At 42.6% G+C, this 20,085-nt stretch overlaps 1 protein-coding gene across 10 annotated transcripts in view; it reads right to left on the reverse strand.

Annotated features, from left to right (window-relative positions):
- Positions 1-20,085, reverse strand: part of EYA1 (EYA transcriptional coactivator and phosphatase 1) — a 111,950-nt gene that overhangs the window by 17,750 nt on the left and 74,115 nt on the right. For 6 of the 10 annotated variants that reach the window (XM_068162560.1, XM_068162558.1, XM_068162555.1 and 3 more), the window contains 3 exons: positions 15,390-15,532; positions 14,091-14,174; positions 8,899-8,988 (listed from right to left, as the gene is read on the reverse strand). In XM_068162560.1, the coding sequence (XP_068018661.1) occupies positions 8,899-8,988; positions 14,091-14,174; positions 15,390-15,532 (317 nt within the window). The remainder of the gene's footprint in view (positions 1-8,898; positions 8,989-14,090; positions 14,175-15,389; positions 15,533-20,085) is intronic. The other 4 variants (XM_068162561.1, XM_068162557.1, XM_068162559.1 and 1 more) reach the window with 1 other exon arrangement.

Consider the following 20,085-nt stretch of genomic DNA (forward strand, 5'->3'; position numbering starts at 1 on the left):
TTTGGCCAAGGCCATAAGGGCAGTTTTGGCCTCGTAAACACAATTTGGAGAAAGACATATGCATTTATTTACCAGTAAATGCATTGAGATATTTGCCTTTTTATTTTTAAGCCTTTTAGAGAATGTTCCAAATCCAGGTAACTGTGAGTTAAGCTGCTGCCACAGCTGGCTCTGCCCTGGCAAAGGTAGGGCAGAGGCTTTTCCTCCAGCAATCCACACTTTGTATCTGCAGTGCCACTTACGGAAAGACAAGAGGAGAGCCTTCAACTGACCAAATGATTTTCTGCAGTGAAGAAGGGATCACTTGGTTAGATCCAGCTGATCCTTCTGGTGCAATCACATTCAGCTGAGCTCAGTACTTGTCAGCAGTCAGTGACCATGAAGAACTGTCACCTCCTGGCTGCAGGTAATGTTCTTAAAATGCCCGACTGCCCTGTTGCAAATGGATAAGGATCTTGGAAAAAGCCAACCCCCAAATCCTCCATTCCTTTAATTCCTCAATGTTTCTCTTGTTAAACTTTCCATTTACATTTTCTAACCCCCTCAATAAACCCTCATACTTTAACAGCAGATGTTGAGATCACTTCAGTCCACTACAGAATCACCCAGCCTCTTGACCATATCTGAAGATGATTTATTACTGTTAACAGCAATCAAATTTTACTTTAAAATATGGAAGAATAAAAATGGTAATGCAACAAGTGAAGGGAATAATCCCTTCCCCCTTTCTTCAGAGTTTCATTAGTCCACTGGAGTAGATGAAATTCAGATAGAGGCCTTATTGTAACCACACTGAAACAGTAGAAATCTCCTGAGACTGTGAAACTCAAACATTTTGGGAACCAGGTCTGAGCGCTGCTTTCGTGCTTTTAAAAGAAAATGAACGGAAGGCACTGCTCGATTTGTCTCCATGTAGCAGCATTTTAACAGAACTCCTACAATAAACCCCAGCACTAACAGCTCTGTGCACAATAGACCTGTATGCATATTTACTTAGAACTTACACTACAATCACAGCACCCAGATGGCCATGAGCTGTACAACAGCTCTCAGGATACCGACAGCTTGTAAACAACATTTAGATTCAGGTCAAAATTAAACCCAGGTTGTAGAAGCTGACAGAAACAACCTGGCACACAGATTGCTGAGATGCTTACACTGGGTTTCCAGTCTTTGAACTTACGAGAGGAGAGAAGAGGACAGGACAGGGAGCTGTAAGGAGTGATGTATGGATGACACTTAGCTTCACCTAGATGTCCCAAAATAGAAATACAACTTCAGAAGCTTAAATCTCCAGCCTGGATAATGCAAATCTGAGGTTTGTGGTTGAAGGTGGTACCCAAATAAACAAGGAGATCCTTTTTAAAAAGGTGATTATTATGCTCTCATCAGTTCAACATCCTCCCCTCCAGCCCCCCCCCCCCGCCTTCTCTGAAAAAGTCTAGTGAGGAAAATAAATAGTTTGGCTCAAAGTGGCAGAATCAGCAAAAATAATCACATTACATGAACAGAAAGGGTAGGCTGGGAAAGATATTTGAGTGCAAATTAATGTTGATCTTAGCTGGAATAACTTGCACCCTTCACCACTTGCAGCTGCACCAGGGACTCAACAGGCAGTATGAGATTTTACACATCCATCAGCTTCATCAGAGACCAAAACACAAAATCTGCTGCTCAGGAAAGCTACTTGAATTTGTGGAACTTGATAGATGCTTAGGTTGCAAATGAATAATGATTTACTCAAGGAACTTACGAATAAATCCTAACTACAGTCCTGACATCTGTAGCACCAGATGGACTTTTGTTCATTGGTATTTCAGAATATTTAGAGAAAATGTAAAAACTATTTTCTTCACATCAGCACCATGAAACATTAAAAAGCCAAAGAAAAGCCTTTATACCAAAGAACAAATTGAAATCAATACCTTAGTTAACAGCAATATTAACTGCTTTTACCACAAGTATCAACTATCTACTATTTATTTGGCATCACTGTTCTATTATTTCAGACTTCTGGGACAATTTAAATAACCAGAACAGCCCATTCAAATCTGAAATGACACTTCTGGCACTTAAGAGGCCTTCAGAGTGACTTCCACCATGACCGAGTTCTGGAGCTAACACACTGAGCCATCGAGCAGCACACCGTGTCTGTGCTGAGGGCACAACTGCATTGGCTGAACAGTTCTGATACACATCAAGCACTCAAAAGCAGAAGCTCAAAGGCAGGTGCTTACATGTGTCAGCAGAAGAACATAAGCCAGCGGTTTGAAATCTGCTAACAGGTTGATAGTAAACATGCAAAAGTGTACTGCAAACTTCCCAGTCTGCTGGGTTTCTTGCAGGGAGGGTTTCACCACTTAATTTCCATGGGGCCTTAGCCAGGTTTTTAGGACTTCTGCAGTGTTTCACTATTGCTTATAGGGTTGCTGTCCAAGCACTGCCTCACAGCACTCTTCACACAGCCACTGCCTCACAGCACTCTTCACACAGCCACTGCTGTGCTAGCTTTCAGAGCCTGCTGCTGCAGCACAGCACCAAGGGCTCTCTTGCAATCCAAGCTGCCCTTCCTGGGGTCTGTTAAGCCTGGAGAGAAGAAAACTCTGGGGACAGTCCCCTGTGGCTTTTCAGTGTATAAAAAGGGCTTACAAGAAAGCCAGGATGAGCTTTTTATAGCAAGGGCTGGAGGTGTAGGATGAAGGGTAACAGTTTTAAACTGAGAGTAGATTAGGTTAGATGCAAAAAAAATTCCTTACTGTGAGGGTGGTGAGACACTGGAAGAGGCTGGGGATGCCCCATCCCTGGAAGTGTTTAAAATCAGAATGGACAAAGCTTTGAGCAATCTGATCTAGTGAAAGATGTTCTTGCTCGTGGCTAAGGGGGATGAACTAAATGACCTTTAAAAGTCCTTTGCAGTCCAACCCAGCCTATGATTCTATCAAAGCATGCCTACCCTCTCAAGAGCTACATGCAAAATCTGAGCATCCCAAACAGAAGCTCCAGCACCAAATCACACGGAGCTTACAATTACAGACACCTGAAACACTGCAGTGACTGGTGATGACTGACAGCCTTCTGCTCTGTTTTTTTCTAATTCTGTGGTTTTTTAAAAAAAGAACTTTACTTGAAATGTGTGCATAGCTCAAACAAACAATTACAGTTTACAACAATACTCCAAAACAAAAATCACTTGAAAACCAAGGAACAAATACCACAGAAAACCAGACAGGTTTGGGGCCTATTTGCAGGTTTTGACTCTTTGTTTTCTGATGCTGTTTGAATACACACATTTTCTAATTGTCAGCAGAGAAAACATTTGTGCCAGGATGCTCCTGAGGAGTGAAGCATCAAAGAGACCAAGCTGAAGCATTGTTAGAAAGCCAACTCCCACTGTACACGGTACCAGGTACCGCGATCCCCAGTCCTGGCTGTCTCTCTTCTGTCTTGAGTACTTCATGACAGAAGTCTCACCCTTGTATCGGTAAACACCATACTTATCACCATCATCCCTATCTGTAGACAAGGAGACCAAGGCACAGTGATTAGGAATTACAAAGCAGTGGCAACCACAGTCCTCATTCTCCACTCTCTTGCTCTGCATGGCTGTGTCTCTGCAGCTCCCCAACTCCTGTCATCAACTTTGGGCCTCCATTCAACTTAGTTAAGTTTAAATCCAGGCAGCATCATACCTGTGACACTTCCACAAGGTGTGAAAGAATACATGGTGGACTTCCACACTGCTAAGAGCAGCCAGCCTGCTCTCCCAGCTTGCTCTGGAGCTTGCTCGAAAGCCTGCACTTAAGGGCTGGCACACATCCAAGCAGTTCACTTGTTAGATTGCTCGACTCGAGGACCAGATGTGCTAAAATGTTTTCAGAAAGAGCAGCATTTTACCCTGGAGTGGTCACGGTTCTTTGAGATGTGCAGTAACCTGCACACAGTGAGTCTGCTGAAGATTATTATTCAATAATGTGCATTATCATAATGCCCATGATCCCAAAGCATGCCCCCAAGTGCTACTGTGCCAGAAGTTACCAGTCTGACTCTGTGCCCTATTAAAGTATTGGCGTCTGAGGGGAAATAGTTTCCTTTTCTCCTCCAGATTAAAGAAACAGAACATATGGCTCCGTTGCTTCAAAGGCATTCCTACAGGTCACTGTGTGCTACACTGGGGACATCTCTGTGCATGGCCACTGGAGGACCTGGGAGGAAAGTCACTTAGTCTCCTGTGGTGCTACCAAGACCTACAAAGAAGAAAATTCTCAGGCTGATGAAAAGGAGAATGTATGTCCCTGTCATGAAGAAAAGTTTTCCTTGAGGCTCAGAAGTGATTTATATGGTGCATTTGTTTCCAGCAGCAGGGAGGCAGCCTATCTTCACCTGCAAGAATTGAAGACAGAGGCCCAAGAGGGACCAAGGCTGGAGGATGGGCTGTCCCCTTCCTTAAGCCTGAGCTCTCACTACCATCTCCCTGGAGCAATCTCTGTAGTGCCTAGTGTCGCTACAGGAGGGATCACTGTCTGCTTTAGGGCAGTGCAGGCTTAGAGGTCCTTTGCAATTCTTTAGAGAACAGAAGGGCTCTGCATGCTCTGGGAGTTAGACACCCCAGTCACACTTGCACAGCAAAAGCTGCCCTGAGCTTGCAAAGGAAAATGAGCCTGGAGGGTTGATAAACGCTGATGGTCCGTAACTGGGGGCTGCAAACCAGGGCAGGTTCACCCACACAGAAAATGTGCAGGAGGCAACCTACCAAGGGCAGTTCTCATAAAAAATACCTGGCAGTTACATTTTTCCCTGATGACTTCTAGTTCTGAGTAAATCCAAGCTGGCAGTTAGAAACTTGTAGGAGTCCCTGGAAGGATTTATTGCTGTATGGGTGAAGGGAAGAGGTCTACAGGGCAAACTGACCACAAGAGTGTGCAGGGATGATAAAACTGTTAATTCTTTGCTTTCAACTGTAAGGCAGGAGAGGCAGGTACATTCCCACATGTCAGTGTTTCTCCATTACTCCAGCTGTATCTGGCAGGGTGGAGAGGCAGCAGTCAGAGCCATGCAGACAGCTGCTTTCCTGCAGCTCCTCAGCATGGGAGGGCAGGACAGAGGGCAAAGGTGCCGCCCGGGCTGGGATGGCAGCCCCGCGGCCCCTGCCTGCACTGGCCTTACTGATGGGGCTGCAGCGGGTGGGGACCACGCACAGCTCCAGAGGGGTCCTGTGCAAGCCGTCTGCTAATGCAGTGCCTTTGAGGGTCACTCAGCTGAAGCAACACAACCTCTGTCATCACAGCACAGTTCTGCAGCTCTGTTTGACACACAGAGGAGAGACTGGGCTCTGAAATTTCATCGGGAACACCTTAATATGCACCCAGGTGGACTTTTAAGAAAGAATCTACAGAGAAATTCACCAAGGTTGGCATTATTAATTGCTAGAAAATAGCTTACAGGTCTAGTGGGATGGTATCATGTTGGAATGAAAGGTTTGCAAAGCACTGAAGTAGCTTTTTAAACTAAGACATTCATAATCCTTCACTACCAGCAATTACTTCTTTAACATATTCAGTTCTAATATTTACCTGATATGCCAAAGAAATTAATAAACTGATCTCTTTAAGAGGGTCAGTACAAATATGTAAGTATAAGCAGTATTTAAAGGTGTAGATAAGCAGATGTCACATTTCTGTCCTCTCATCAAACTGCTAATTCTCCTGAAACACATAATACATGTAATTGCTCAATACATACCATTAAAATATTATGCCTCATTATCCCTATCACAACATAATCAGCGTGCAAAATCACACATTCTTTTCTAATGACATAGCTCTGATTCTCCTGAGAACACTAAATCAAGGTAGTTACTGCCTCCTGCACACAATTAAAATTCTACTATCGAGCAGGAGGTATTTAAATGAAAATTTTCAGTGCTGAAAACCTAAACTTCCTATTCTGATGTCTAAATGCAGAGTTTGGAATCCAGATCTGTATAACTGCAATAATTTCTACTAGTTTGCCTTTCATACGTTGACAATTTCATTGTGAGATGACTATAAATGCAAGAAAACACTGTTTATGATGGTATTTTGATCAAGCTATGCATCAGTAAAGGTTAACACTTTCAATATGCTAAACAACTTGTCATAGCCCTTTTAAAGTGATGGTTAAGAAATGGTCGTTCAATTTCCAAAATTATTTGCTACTCTATCGCTTTGGAATTACCTACTCCAAACAAACCTCTGCAAAGCGATGGAATTATCCAGCTCTTACTTCTTCCCAAGTCAATAAACTAAGAACCTACTACAAACTGAGGATGCAGTAACTAATTGTAAAACCTAAGTGCTGCTCACCTCACTCAAGCGCAGAAAACTGACTTCAGAGACAGACTCTGAGATCTGACTGAATGCTTTCAGTGATTTGGAAAAATGGCAATTACAAACACCAGATTATTACATAAAGAGCAACATAGAAGAAATTAGATGATTAATTTACCTGGCTGTCTAGTCCCTGTCTAGTCCCCTACTAGATTAGGCTGGGTAAAGCAGTTTGCAGCTGACACGTGCTGCCTTTGATTCACTTTATGTAGCCTAAAATATTACTCTGGTGTTTAGAATTTAACTTAGCAACATTAAATAAATCTGTTTTGAAAAGGCAGTTAGGTCACACAAATCAAGCAGTGCTGCAAAGATTACTGCTGCAACTCTGCCCTTGGCTTTCAAAATGTTAAGTCAATCTCCAGAAGTTTATAAGGAGACAAAATACTTTCCCGCTAACTGGGGTGGCCAGAATGCTGTTCTGATCAGAGCTCTCTGAAACACATCAGATGAAAAGACAACTTCTATTAAAAAACATTAACTTGTGGTATCTGCAAAAATGTGCATCTCATGCCAAAGTTGTGACAGAGGACTGCCTGTCTGTTGACTCAGCCTCTCTGTATGCCAGGAAAGGTTCCCTCTGAACCTGGGTGAGCAGGAGAGCATCAGCTTCCAGCTTCCCAGTTTGTGTTATACCTAGACCCACAGTCTACCCTGTGAGCTGGACGTGTCCCACACCCGGCCCTGCACATTCTCACACTGTTTCTGGGCAAGGATGCCCAAGCCCTGTGGCCCGCTGGCAATGTTGCCCACAAAATGCTTGGTTCCTACAGCCCAGATGCTTGTGCACATGAACTGAAAAGCTAAGGCCTCAGTAGGGTCACCAATACGTCTTCCAGATTCCATCCTTCATCAGCAAGAACAGATGCTCTAAGCCTGGCAATGGGGAAAAAGCTCTTCCAGTGAGCTCTGATTCCATGAATCACCCAGAGAGGCAGTATTTTCATTCACAGCTCCAAGGCTCCTTAGGGAATCAACTGCTGTGCTGCACAGGTAAGGCTGGGACACAGCAGTGAGCAGAAGATAATCTGCTATCCCTTAAATGCAGTTGGTTAACTTCCACTGAAGTCAGTGGCTCTGACAATCATATATGAAGGAGTAACTACGAGTCTAAGTGTCTGCCCATACACAGCAAATGAAACACACTGAACTTTATTGAACATGCTAGGAAGATAGAGCAGTACTTTCTGCTCTGGATAAAATGAAATATAACCAGAAATCAGAAACAGATTTGGAAAATAACTGGTGTTGTTAGAATTTTCCACAGATCTGAAAAATCAGTCCTCTGCATGCAACTCACCAGTAGTGTCTCTTAAATCCAAGCAAATCTGTCTTTACAGACAGCTACCTTAGCGAAAGAAAACACTAAAATTTAAAGACTATTTTCTTGTGAGTATAAAAAATAAATACTCTACTAAGGAATGAAAGAAAAAAAGGGCACATTTATATAATTTCATTACATTTTAAGTTGCCAAATCATCTGTGAGGGGTTTCTTTTTAGATGAAAAGAAATCAAAATATAGGACAGATGTTGGACAAACCACATTTGAGGTCTATCAAACACTGGCATTTTTCAAATTATTTTGGCTCATCTATTAAATAAGGTGTATTTTGCTTGATTTTGAAAAGGGAAACATCAGGAAATATTTAAAGGCCAATTGCTGCCAATTAACTTTGATCAGCAAAAGTTTCATTTGAATCTTTTAGATTCTTTTGCCTGTCTGGAGTACCACACTGTTCTAAAACCCAGCAAAACAACAACTTGATGATTAATGTGTGTTGGCAGCCCCAGCACAAGCTTGCTTAACAGTTGGATTTTAAATAAACAGCTGTCTTCATTATGATGGGAAAGAAATCTGACTGTTTTCATGTTTTGCTGCTATTAAAATATGATCAGAAATTGCTTCTTTCCCTTTAAAGATGAAGCAGTCAGGCACTCTGGTGACAGCCTCTTTCAGCAGTTTGGGTAGTTTTAGAACAGGCACTGCCAAGCCAAAGCCTACACAGGCTGAAAGAGCCCTTGGCACACCACAGGCTGCAGGGAGAGGCTATGTGGGACAAACCTCCACACAGAACACCTCATGCCCAGTGCCTGGGCAGGCAGGGGGTTCTGACTTCCCTCGAGGTTACAGTAATGATTGACCACAGTGGGATGTGGGGAGAATCTGTACCCAGACATCATCAATTTGTAGAAGCTGACATTTAACACTTAATGGCCTGTGCAGACTACTGAATTCCAATGTTTAGAGACTTTTGCTGCTGCCACTTCTAAAACTTGTCTATTGTGGTCACAAATACCAAGAGCTGCGTGGACAAAGCTCTGCCATTTAAATTACCATAACCTGTGGACACCAATGCAAACATTTAGTGTAGCGATTACTGTAGCACCTGATGACTACATTGTAATGGCATTTTCTAATCATTTCTGTATCAAAACTCTGGAATCAAAGTCCATTGTCAAAGCATCTAACACCACAAATAAAGATACAAGCATCAGATCATCTGGGTGTGCTTTAAGAGCATGAACACTTACTTCTAAATCGTTAAAGAACAGATGTGTGTCCGCCAGATTGAAAATCATCTCTTCCATTCGGAGGCCGAGAGACACAGAAGTGGGTGGATCCTTAAAGAAGAAATTAAAGGGTGCACCATCAATACCGTGCCTAGCACACATAGCAGAACACAGACGAGGAATTGCTTTCAAGAGGGGTATTTGACACTTTAAATGCAGCATTCCTCATTCTCTAATCCTGTACCAGTCACATTCAAAAACAAGACTTTAACTTGACTCTGACTCTGCAGCAGGACCTGGGTGGTCACCCTTGCTCCTTCCTGGAACAAATACCCTGCCCCCCTATGCCAAAAGGGCAAATTCACGTCATCTAAAACCTCTGCAGATTTTTTACAAGTTATCTGATTAGCCAGGGGTATGGTAATACTGTTGGTACTCATCATAAACTCTCACTGGTCATGAGTGAGAGGATTTGGTCCTGGGAACAACTAGTGAGTTTAAAGCAAATCATGTCAATGTTGTATTTGCAATGGCAATTATACTTAAAACCGCTCCTTCATTCTCCACAAAACCATGCTTTAATTATGTTTTGAGTCTGGCCCACCCATACAGAGTGAACAAATCTATTGTTTATTACTACGTAACACACTTCAACTTCTCTACAGAAATTACCATAACAACTTACTCCTTACTGAGCTAATAAACTCAAAAAGCATGTTCAGCTTTGTGGTTACCAAATGCATTACAGATTTTTATCTTGTTTCAAAATGGGTTCTGTGTGTTTTGTGTATTTTCAATCTGAAAAAAATCAAAAAGAAAGCCTAATACATACATTTGAGATAGAGTTTCTCATCTATAATGCCAAAAAGCATGAGTCTGAAAGAACAAGTTCTATTCTCTTGTGGCACCCTTTACTGACAATGTTAGTTTGTCAGGAATTGCATCTGAAATAGAACTGCAGAAGTCGCAACCCATCTTTTATTTTGTTCAGTATTTTAAACCTGATGACATTTCCAAGTTAAAAACCAAGAGATGAGGTCTCTAGTTTCTTTTTCCACCTCTCAATCGCAGTGAGAGTGTTTCAACATGATCTCTGAACTTTCACACGTTTTTCTATAAATACTGGTTAAAAGGCAAAATGTGTCAGTAGCAAAGAGTTGGAAAGCAATGGTGAGTTGGCAGCCTGACTGCCTTCGGGAAATGCCAAAACCAAAGTAAAACTAAGCAGAAAAAGAATTTTGGAAATAATAATTTAGAAACAAAGCTACATAGAACAGACAAAACATGTATCCCTGAACTCATAGATGTTAAGAGTAAGTTAGTTTTCTCAGATTAGAAAAAAAACACATTAGAAATGGGAAAGAAAAATGGCACTGTGCTAGTGTGATGAACTCTGCCCCTAAAAACAAGCCTTCTATTCCAAGAGGCACCACCACCAGAAAAAGAGAGAGAGAGAGCACTTGGCTCCAATGCAAAAACTTTAAAATACGAACAAATCATTATGTACCTCTGTTTTAACACTGCTCTATTTGCAGACCAAAGTCTTCCTTCATTTTACTTCTGTAGGCAGGTGAGGTGGGAAGCAGGTGATAGCCCAAGGCTGCTTCTCCCTCTGACATTCCTGCTTGTCTCTGTGGACAATTACCACTCCACCACCCTTCACGGCTCATCAGCCTTTCCTTTTAAACCACACAAGGATTTCTGTTGCAAGTGAGCTCTAGGAGGAGTCACTCCAGAGAAGTCTCTGCCCTAGTTATTAAAAGGAGTTACATGCAAACGACCATCACTAGCTACTGCTAACTTAACAGCGTAGAACTAATCCCCTTCTGAGCTTCCATCCATGAACAGGAACATAACTTTGAAGAGCAGAATGAATGGGCAGACAGAGCATGGTGCTGCTTATGAAAGCAGATGGTTTATTTTAAACCAATAGCCGTGGATACAGATTTCAATCTCAGTGTATGCTTGACTTAAACGTTTTTATCACTCTTCTGAGTCTGAAGAAAAATGGCTTTTTGTAAAGCTTTCCGTGAACCATTTCACCCCAAGTTATTTAAAAAAACCAGGCAGTAAAGTAACACTAAAATAGTGCAGCTTATTAGGTTAATTTAATTAGGAGAAAGGCAAGAAAATCATTGGCACCTACTGAAAATGTCAGATTAAATATCATAAAAGCTAAAAGAAGAAACAAAGCAGACTGTTTTTGACAGCAGCCTTAATTCCTCAATTAAACACAATCTTTTCCTACAGAATGTTCCACTTAGCACAAGCACTGTGCCAGGCTGTAGCTCTGGGTGCCCACATTTTTAAGAGAGGCAAAAGCCTTCTCTGGGTTAGGGTGTTCAGTATCTGTGAAGTCATCTTCTGGCAACTGCCCCAGTAAAAGCCAAAGGGGCTTGGTTAAAGGCACTGCAGTAGATTAAACTGCTGTCAGACATTACAGTGGGGGCTGAAAAACCTTCAAAAAAGACAAGGCTAAGATACCAAACCTTCTTTTGCAATTTTAAGCCGCTAATTGCTAACTAATTATGGTGAGGTGTCACACAATGAGGAGGAAAGCTAACAACCCCTCCTTGCTGGCTGGGATTTGCAGGTTCAGTCCGAGCATCTTTTCAGGTATGGTCAAAATCAGGTACAAATCTGAGGGAGGTAGAGTTGAGCTAAAGAAAAGAAATACCAGTGTCAAACTGCTTAAGCTGGCCCCTTGTTTTGAACACTGGTATTGGAGCCAAAACATTGTCTGTATGTCATTTCTAAATTCTACCCACTTAATTTCTTTGTTTTGTGGAGAAACAAGAAGCTGAAAAACAGGAAAGTTCACTTTGAGTACAAGGCTTATTTTCCACTTAAGCCTACAGGTCACAAATGAAGGGTTAAGTGAAACCAGGCTTTGTTTTTCTCAATCTCTAAAATATATTAAACCACATTAAAATAGCTTATAATGTAAAGGAAAATTCCTTGAAAGCTTCTGAATATAAATGGTTTCATGGGGAAGGGAAATGCACGTAAAGAACGTGGTATTGTAACACCAATACTGAGACATAGTTCCACCTGCCCCAAGATACTAAGGAAGGACTTCAATTTTTAACAAATCCCAAAACTCAATCAGTTGACATCTGGCTCAGGACAAGTTTTGAGGTGTTAGAAGCTCTAATATCGATTCAAGTACAAGATAACTTTGTATTTATCAATAGCTCTCTCTCCATACATCTTGAAAAAATGAATTCCAAAAGCAAATGGAAGTATTTTGTCTTCTCTTCTGAAGGACAAATAATATTCCTCTACTAGTTTCATACATTTCCATGGAATTCACAAAATTCAAATGGTCCTTAAATAAAAAACAGTTTAGGTATTATTTTGTTCCAACAAAGTGAGGGACAAAAGCAGAGAGAAGACAGAGCACAGCAGCAGCCAAAGGACAGCAGCTGATGAAACCAGATGAGAAAGTGAGACCGCACAGCAAAGGGTGGCACAAGCAAGAAGTTCTGAGGAATGAGAATAAGGAGAAGAAAATCAATCCCTGCAGCAGCATGGCTGCTTATCATTCATGGTCATTCACCATGAAATTCACTTGGGCATTGTGAAAAGAGCTGAATGCCAAGTTGCCAAATCCCCTGTTATTTAATTAGGGCATTTTTGTTTGTTTGTTTGAAGACCCAGCTTTTGTGTTTTAATGATTATGTGAGCAGCTTAATTTTTTAAAAGGGCATTTCTAGCCCTCATCACAGTAAAGAAATACATGAGAACATGATGTTGGTTCACTCAAAGCAGAAGAGAGGTGAAAAGAACAGCAAATCCCTTCGACAAGTTTTCAGATTGACCTATGATCTGGATTTGTGATTTTAAACACCAGAAATAATTAGCAACCACTCTTAAGATTGTGCACCTCCCACTGCTGCAAATAAACCTGCAATTCTCATAACAGATACATGTTTTAGCATGTTTGCTTTGAACATTTGACACAATCTTCCTCTAATGTTTATGGAAATTGCTAACTGCTGTCTGAAGTTGTCAATAAGCCAAGAGAAATTACGATATGAATTAAACTTCAGAAAACAAAGCAAGAATGACACTTTCATGACTGCATCTGAGAGCCAAGGATATGCACGTTGATACCCCTCACCAAAAAGATCTTTCATTCACTACATAAGCACCAATGCCACCATCCTTCGGCACCCATGGTGGGCTGCCACTCAGCAGTGCAGGACTCTGCACACAGCATGCAGCCAGAGCCAGCAGGCGAAAGCCACAGCTTGGGCAGAGTGCCAGCGGTGGTGGAGCTGCGGTCAGGAGTCAGCCCCATCTCTGCGTACACAGTTCCTATCTACTTGCAGCTGAATGCCAACTGCCTTCCTCAACCTCAGGCATCCAACAAGAGAGGTGTTTGTGTTCAGGCCCCACTTAATGAAACCACTACAGGGAATGAGTAACAAATGGAAAAAATGCCCTCATGAGCACTTCTGCAGCAACCACTAACTGGGCTTTTCCAGCACTACTCTGCTGCTGACAAGCAAAGAAGGAGATTGTCCTGGAACTGAGGGGTTTGGGCAGCACTGGGATGTGCTCTCATTCTGAGCTGACACAGATTTGGTGATTTTGGGGTGTCATGCAACAGCTGGGTTTGGCCTGAGAAACTGAAAATAATTTGGTCAGTGTTTAATACTCAATAAAGCTGTTGTCTGTATGTATCCAGACAGGAACTGTTGAACCATTTAAAGTCCTAGTGTCTAGTACCTTAATACAAGCTAATAACACCTAGGAAACCAAGGCTGTTGAATTCAGTTGCTTTTCTGACACATAATAAAGGGGGAAAAAAGCAACTGTATTCCTCTAAACCCAGTGAGTGATATTCCTTTAACATTTCTGAGCACAGTTCACTGAGGTTACTTTAGGAGTCACTCCTGGAAGGCTTTCACACTGAGGGGAGGTAAATCTCTGCAGATGTTGAGGATATCAACAGGTTTCAGGCACTCTGTAGCTACAAACCAAACCTTGAGTGCTCGAAGTATTACTCCCAATCCTATTTAATAATTTACTGACCAGAAGGGCTGAATATGCAGATGTAAAACAGCCTTACTCTTCACTCTTGTACGTGTTGAAACACCAGTGCTGGGTTGCCTCTAGAAAATCAGCTAACGTTCTGGTTTTCCTCGTGTATCAACCACAGAACAGCAAATATTACCGACAATTTCCATCACTCTCTTGACACTTACCCTTCCATATCTGTTAGCATAGGACCCTGTAAGCAAGGAATGGAAAATGATGATTGTCTCATCCAAATCCCAAATGAATACTCTCTGCAAAAAGAGAATCAAATCAATCTGTTCCTCTGTGAAGCTGATACTTGAAATGGAAAGTTAAAATTCGAATGAGTAAGCACACAAATGAGAAAACTGTACTGAAATGGTTATAGATTAAGCCCCTGGCTTCCTTGCCATTTATTTTCAGAACTAACAATGATTTTTTCCAGAACAGGGTAATATAATCTGTTAGCCTCTTGCTACAATTGCCATTTTATCAAATTGTTCTATTAGAACAGAATTATCCTTCTTGTCAAGCACAGACAGCAAACGCGATTGTACAACACGCTGTACAAAGCCAGATGTGAGACAGAAACTGAAATGAATGAAGAGAAGCCTCTGGCAATTAAATCCTTGGGGTTTGAACTCTGTATTTCTGTAAGTCTTAAAAACAAAGTTCACACAACTGCTCTTGAAAATTACCCCTAGAAACAAAATTAAGCAAATTGCTGCTAAACGCTTAAATCTCCTTAATCCAAGTCCTTTTTAAATGGATTTTAGGCACCTGAAGAATAGGGATTATGAACTTAGATGCTGCATGTGTAAGAATTTATGACATCAGTAAATAACCCTTTTGCTTGCAGCCAATGGAAAATGTGTGCTTTAAATTTGTCCTGTGACCACACACAAAATGGTATTTCAGTGAAAAATAAAGCGTCCAAAGACAAGTATTTTAAATCCTGGTGAGACTATTTCCCATGATGTCTAACGGGCTAAGGTTTTGGACAGGAAAAGTAATGCAGTGTGGACCCTTGTAGCTGCAGCGTGTCACTGGAGATGCATGCTCAACATAAAGCACAGGCCACTGGGAGGAAATGTGAGCACAGCAGGAGAGAACAAAACTCACTGTGTCTCTGGTTCAAATGCAAACCTTTCCTCAGCCTGGGGAAGGCTTGTGGCGGGTTTTGGGGCTCGGTTTGGGTTTGTGTGTGTCTGTAATGGTGTTTTGTTGGGGGGGGGTGTGTGTTTTATTTATTTAATCAAAAGAAGGAAGAACGCCCCAGTATTTTCCTGAGAAAGTAGGTGCTCTTCTCTGGAGCAGATGCTTTACCAGACAAGTTCTACATTCTGCAAAAACAGCGTCTGAAAAACGAAAAGAAAGGGAGCTCCCATGGCACTTCATTGTTTTAGTAGGTAAGTAACACTTGACTGTGCAAAATAATGATAAAAATAAGAGTCTGTAACAGGTCAAAGGCATCCAGTATAGAGTACCTCTAGATCAGAGTCAGGTGGTGGTGAAGGGTTGTTGTTTCTTCTGCCACGTCCACGTGTTTTCCCATCTGAGCTACGCCGCAATCTATCTGAATCTGAATCTTTAATGGGTGTCGATGGACTGTGGATTGTACTGTATTCTGCTGCAGCAAAGAAATGACATTTTTACCTCTCACTTCAAACTGCAAAATGTTCATCTTGCTCTTCGAAGACATGAGGTACTACGGCCAGGATATTCACTACACAGTCCAAACCCAACCAATCAAATACGCAATGAAGAGTAGCAACACTGACGTGTGAATGATTTAAATCAAGTTATATGAAAAAACAGTTACACAACATGATTTAACTCTAAGTTGTTAAACATGCTTTAAGTTAACTATTATGGAGACTGGTAAGAAGAAAATGTCCAGGTGTGTAAAACAATTCCATGTAGGAACTGACCACCTGTCCAAATTCCCTGGTTGCAGCCAGGTTCCTTTTAGAACACAACACCTAAGCCAGACGAGTAGAGCTCTTTCTAACTGCGGCTCAGAGGACAGGCCTGAGAGTGTCAGGAGCAGTTCAACTAATAACTCAAATGTGCTCAGCTAAGCAGATGACGTTTATGGGTGCTCTGCAAAGGTCTGCTCCCCACCAAGCTTTTGCAGCAAGTACTCTCAAGACAGGGTAATTCTCCATGAGCACTACTGCACCCCCACACCCCCGTGAGCACCACTGTACCTCCACATCATGCATCAGCAAAATTTGTAAAAATATTCACTGCTGCTGCACAGCTGAAAGTCTAATGGTTTATACATGCAAACCCCACCAAGAGCCAAGCTCATGCTAGAAGGAAGAGGTTTTGCTCCTGCTAACATCCATAGGCTCAGCACCAGGGACGCTCTCGAACGCTAACAATGCAGACACCCGGCACGAGCATCCTTCCTAACTCACCTGACAAGAACCAAACCTTTCAGCAATGCAACACATTTCAAAATCTCCTTTCAAGACTTCCTTTCACAGTTTTGACTTCACAGAAAAGACCTCTTTTGACACTGTGGTCTCTTTCAAAACAAAGACAATCCCTGTTTTTCTGAAGGCAGATGGAATTTTCATCATAAGATGTATTTATCTATTTCACCTCCCAACTTGCATTAACTCACTTCAGGGTTCAGTAGATGTGTGTATTTGCATCAACAGTAATTTTCTGTTTAATCAGCCCAGCCCACACAGCATTGCAGTTTGAACAGACAGGTAGACTCCTCACACTAGCAAGTCCTTCTAAAAAAAATATCCTGTTGAGGTCAAAGGTGAGACTGACAAGGAGACTGCACACACTCACAGCTACTCAAAATAATAACAGTTGCTTGTGTTGAAGGAAAGGAAAAGGTCAGCCTTCGAATCTACCCTTAATGGAAATCAGTATACACTGTGTATTTCACATCATGCTTTTGCCTAAGCACCTCAGGATACATTAAACAAAGCAGAAAATTAACTTAAGATGTAGCTCACGGTAAAACAAAGAGCCTTCAACAGAGACTGGACCTAGACCTACAAGAATGACTCTATGTACAGGCTGATGCCAATCAGCCACCTCAGTCTAAATCACTAAAGCCAGGTTTAAATGTCAGATATCATCTATCTTCCCATAGTTGTTTTTTCCTATGACAATGTTCACTTCACAATATTTAAACCATGTAAATCTGGAATGCTGATTGCCGTTTCACCTGCCCTACTTCAGCATAAATAAGAAATCCTAACTCTGCTAGTACAAAAGTTCCCAGCCTTTTAAATGACTTTATCTGCCATAAATTACTTTTATTAACATACTACAAAAAAAGAATCAAAAGACAGACCACAGTGCACAAAAGCCTTGAAACAAATTGTAAGCCAGTGAAATAAACAGACCTGGATTTCTTCCACAAGTGTTTTAATCAACGATGTTCTAAGGGCGTGCTCTAAAATTCAGATGCAAGGACAGAGGGCATTTCCTGTTGCCTAGCTCATATTAGGGCTGCTCTTGGTCTCTGACAATGTTATTAGGACCCTGGCTTTACATTCTGTTTTTCTACCTCTTCTCATAAACATCACATGCCTACAAATTTTAAGTATTAAACTTAAGCTAGTAATAACACTACCAAACAAAACAGGCAACAGAGAGCATGGGAAAAGGACAAACAACATGTCCTGATAAATACAACCAAATAAACCTGCAAGAGTGAGCAGAGCAGAGTGTGGGAAGGCAGAGGAGAGAGTTTGCTATGCTGGGAAGCAGAACAGCCCTTACAAACACCTCCGCTGAAGGACAAATGAGGGGCTGCATGTACTTGGGGGGAAGGGGGATTACTTCCATTTCCTCCTCACATGTGAGAGTTTGGATGGTTGAGACCCTCGCCCAGAAGCCTTCCAAACCCCACCACTGAACCCCAGGCTGGCTGGGCACACCACAGCCCACTCCTCTGGGGACCACTGTACCAGCAGCACTCCCAAGAGAGGTTTGTCTGTGTTGCTGTTAAGGCTCTCTCCAGGAATCTGCCCTGCTGCTCTCAAAGCCACACCATTATAAACAGAACCACCTCAGAATTCAGTGTAGCAACAGAAGTTCAGACTGTGAAAGCGTGGGGGGGATTTATTCCCTTTGTTGTATTTCCAGGGATTTGAGACTTTCTCAGATCCCCTTTGTTGTTAACTGCTTCCTGATGATCCTCTACTCTAGGTGCTTATCATTGCTCTCTATAGTCCCTCCAAACTGGATGCAGGAACCAAAGCCGAGCAAAGCTTTACTTCCCATGTCCCACAGGCTGTACTCCCCCAGAGACCACTTAGCAGGAAATAATCTGCATTTTCTGCAGTACTTTCAATAAATGTCAATTTCAGAATCTCTCCATAATCATCTGATGAGGAAGCAAAACCTAGCAGGTTGTTTCTCAAAGACCTGGCCAAACATTGCACATGAACTGAACATAACAACATTGCTGATACCTGGAGCTTCTGTGCCTGATGTTATGAACAGTGTGACAGATGAGGGAAAACAATGGGGGAAGCATGACATGGGGTGCAAGAAACGAAGAAACGTATTCCACTGGTGTAAAGGGAAACCAGAACATGCCCTCTTTGGATTAAGGCTGCTCGAGGGGGTAGCCTTCGTGTGCAGGGCTGGGTTACCAGCTCACAGTCCAATGGTTGCTCTCAGGTCCTCATAAGGAAACCCAAGCAAAGAATCCAGTGTCCAGCTAAGGCCTGAGCTCCAACAAGCCCAAGCCCTGGCAAATTCTGGAGCAAGGCCAGCAGCAGTGGCTGAGGGTGTCTGGAGTACTGAGAAAGGTAGAACCAGGAAGGAGCCGCCAACATTCCCCATCCCACATTTGCGCAGCTCATCATTCCTGCCTAAATGTATACCTCACACCTGCTCCTATTCAGATCACATCTCCAGTTTTTGAGTTCTCATCCTGTCTCTAAAGAACTCACAGGCTCTCTTCAGCATGGTGTCATCTACATGTTTAATAGGCAAACACATTCTGTGCCGTCACCCAGTGATTAATGGAAGTGCGGGGCCGGGCACATGCCGAGGAATGCTGCCACAGCCCCCTTCTATTTTAACTGACTTCTCTCTGGACATGGCTTCCTAAACAGCTGTTTACGATTCTGCTGTAGTTTCTGCTAGGCTGCTTCAGTCTCCTTTGTTCTCAGGATGGCTAAGTGAAGAGATTTAACCCTGAGGGCAACAAAGGCCTTGCTGAAGTCATCTATGATGTACTGACTGGTGTGCATTTGCTGGTGCAGAGGTGAATCTGCTCACCCTCAGCTGACTCCACAGAACCAGACATATTGTAATATTAGATATAAGAATGATTACACTCCCAAAGCACTGAACTGAGTTTTATCATATTCTTGGACATCACAAATGGAGGGAAGTACAGGAGAAGAATCTGGCCCACCACAAAACATGGAGCAGAAAAGGGGCTGAGCACCAGCTCTCCCCTGCCTGTGCTAGTAGTAAAGCAAAATGACAAGCTGACAGCAGCCAGGTGAACACAAAGAGGAGTTCCAACAAGAGCTAGGAGATTTGTGGCATGCTTTGCCCAAAATGTCAGGCTCCAAAAAGACTACAGGGGTTCGAGAGAAGTCTGAAGACATCCCTGGAAGAGGAGCACTCAGCCATGACACATTAGCAGGTTGGCTCTGTGGGACCAGACAAGTGGTGGCAACCACCCCAGTCTTCACTGCCTGTTTCTGTGAGGTCATTTCAGTCTAAGTCCAGCCTGATCTAGTGTCTCTTCTGAAGGACATCTTCCAAGTTACCTTTGTCTGGAAGTACTCCAGCCAGGCACTCTAGAACCACTCTTGAGCCAAAGCTTTGCATCAGACTCCTGCTCCAAATTAGAGTTCTGATGTACGCACAGCCTAAACACACAAACAGCAGCAGCTTTAGAAATCCCCTGGGATGAAAACGTCTAACAGCTGGAAAAGGGCTCAGAGCAAGTCATGCACAAGGCTCAGCCTGCTGCTCCCAGGGGAACGCTGCAGCCATTCCTCTGTGTGCCAGATGCCTCCACAAAGATCTGTGCATGCTGTAGCAGCAGCTCCTCTTCTGCGTCTGGGAACAGGGACACATGGTCAGATGTCTCTGCTGTAGCTCCTCTCTCTAAAAGTTACAGGTGGCTTCTACTTCACACACTCGGAGTTCCTTCCTCCAAACCCTGACCAAGTGTAA

This window comes from Melanerpes formicivorus, unplaced genomic scaffold, assembly GCF_026170545.1.
Source record: "Melanerpes formicivorus ecotype bairdi unplaced genomic scaffold, bMelFor1.0.p_v2 SCAF_65, whole genome shotgun sequence".
Classification (NCBI taxonomy): Eukaryota; Metazoa; Chordata; class Aves; order Piciformes; family Picidae; genus Melanerpes; species Melanerpes formicivorus.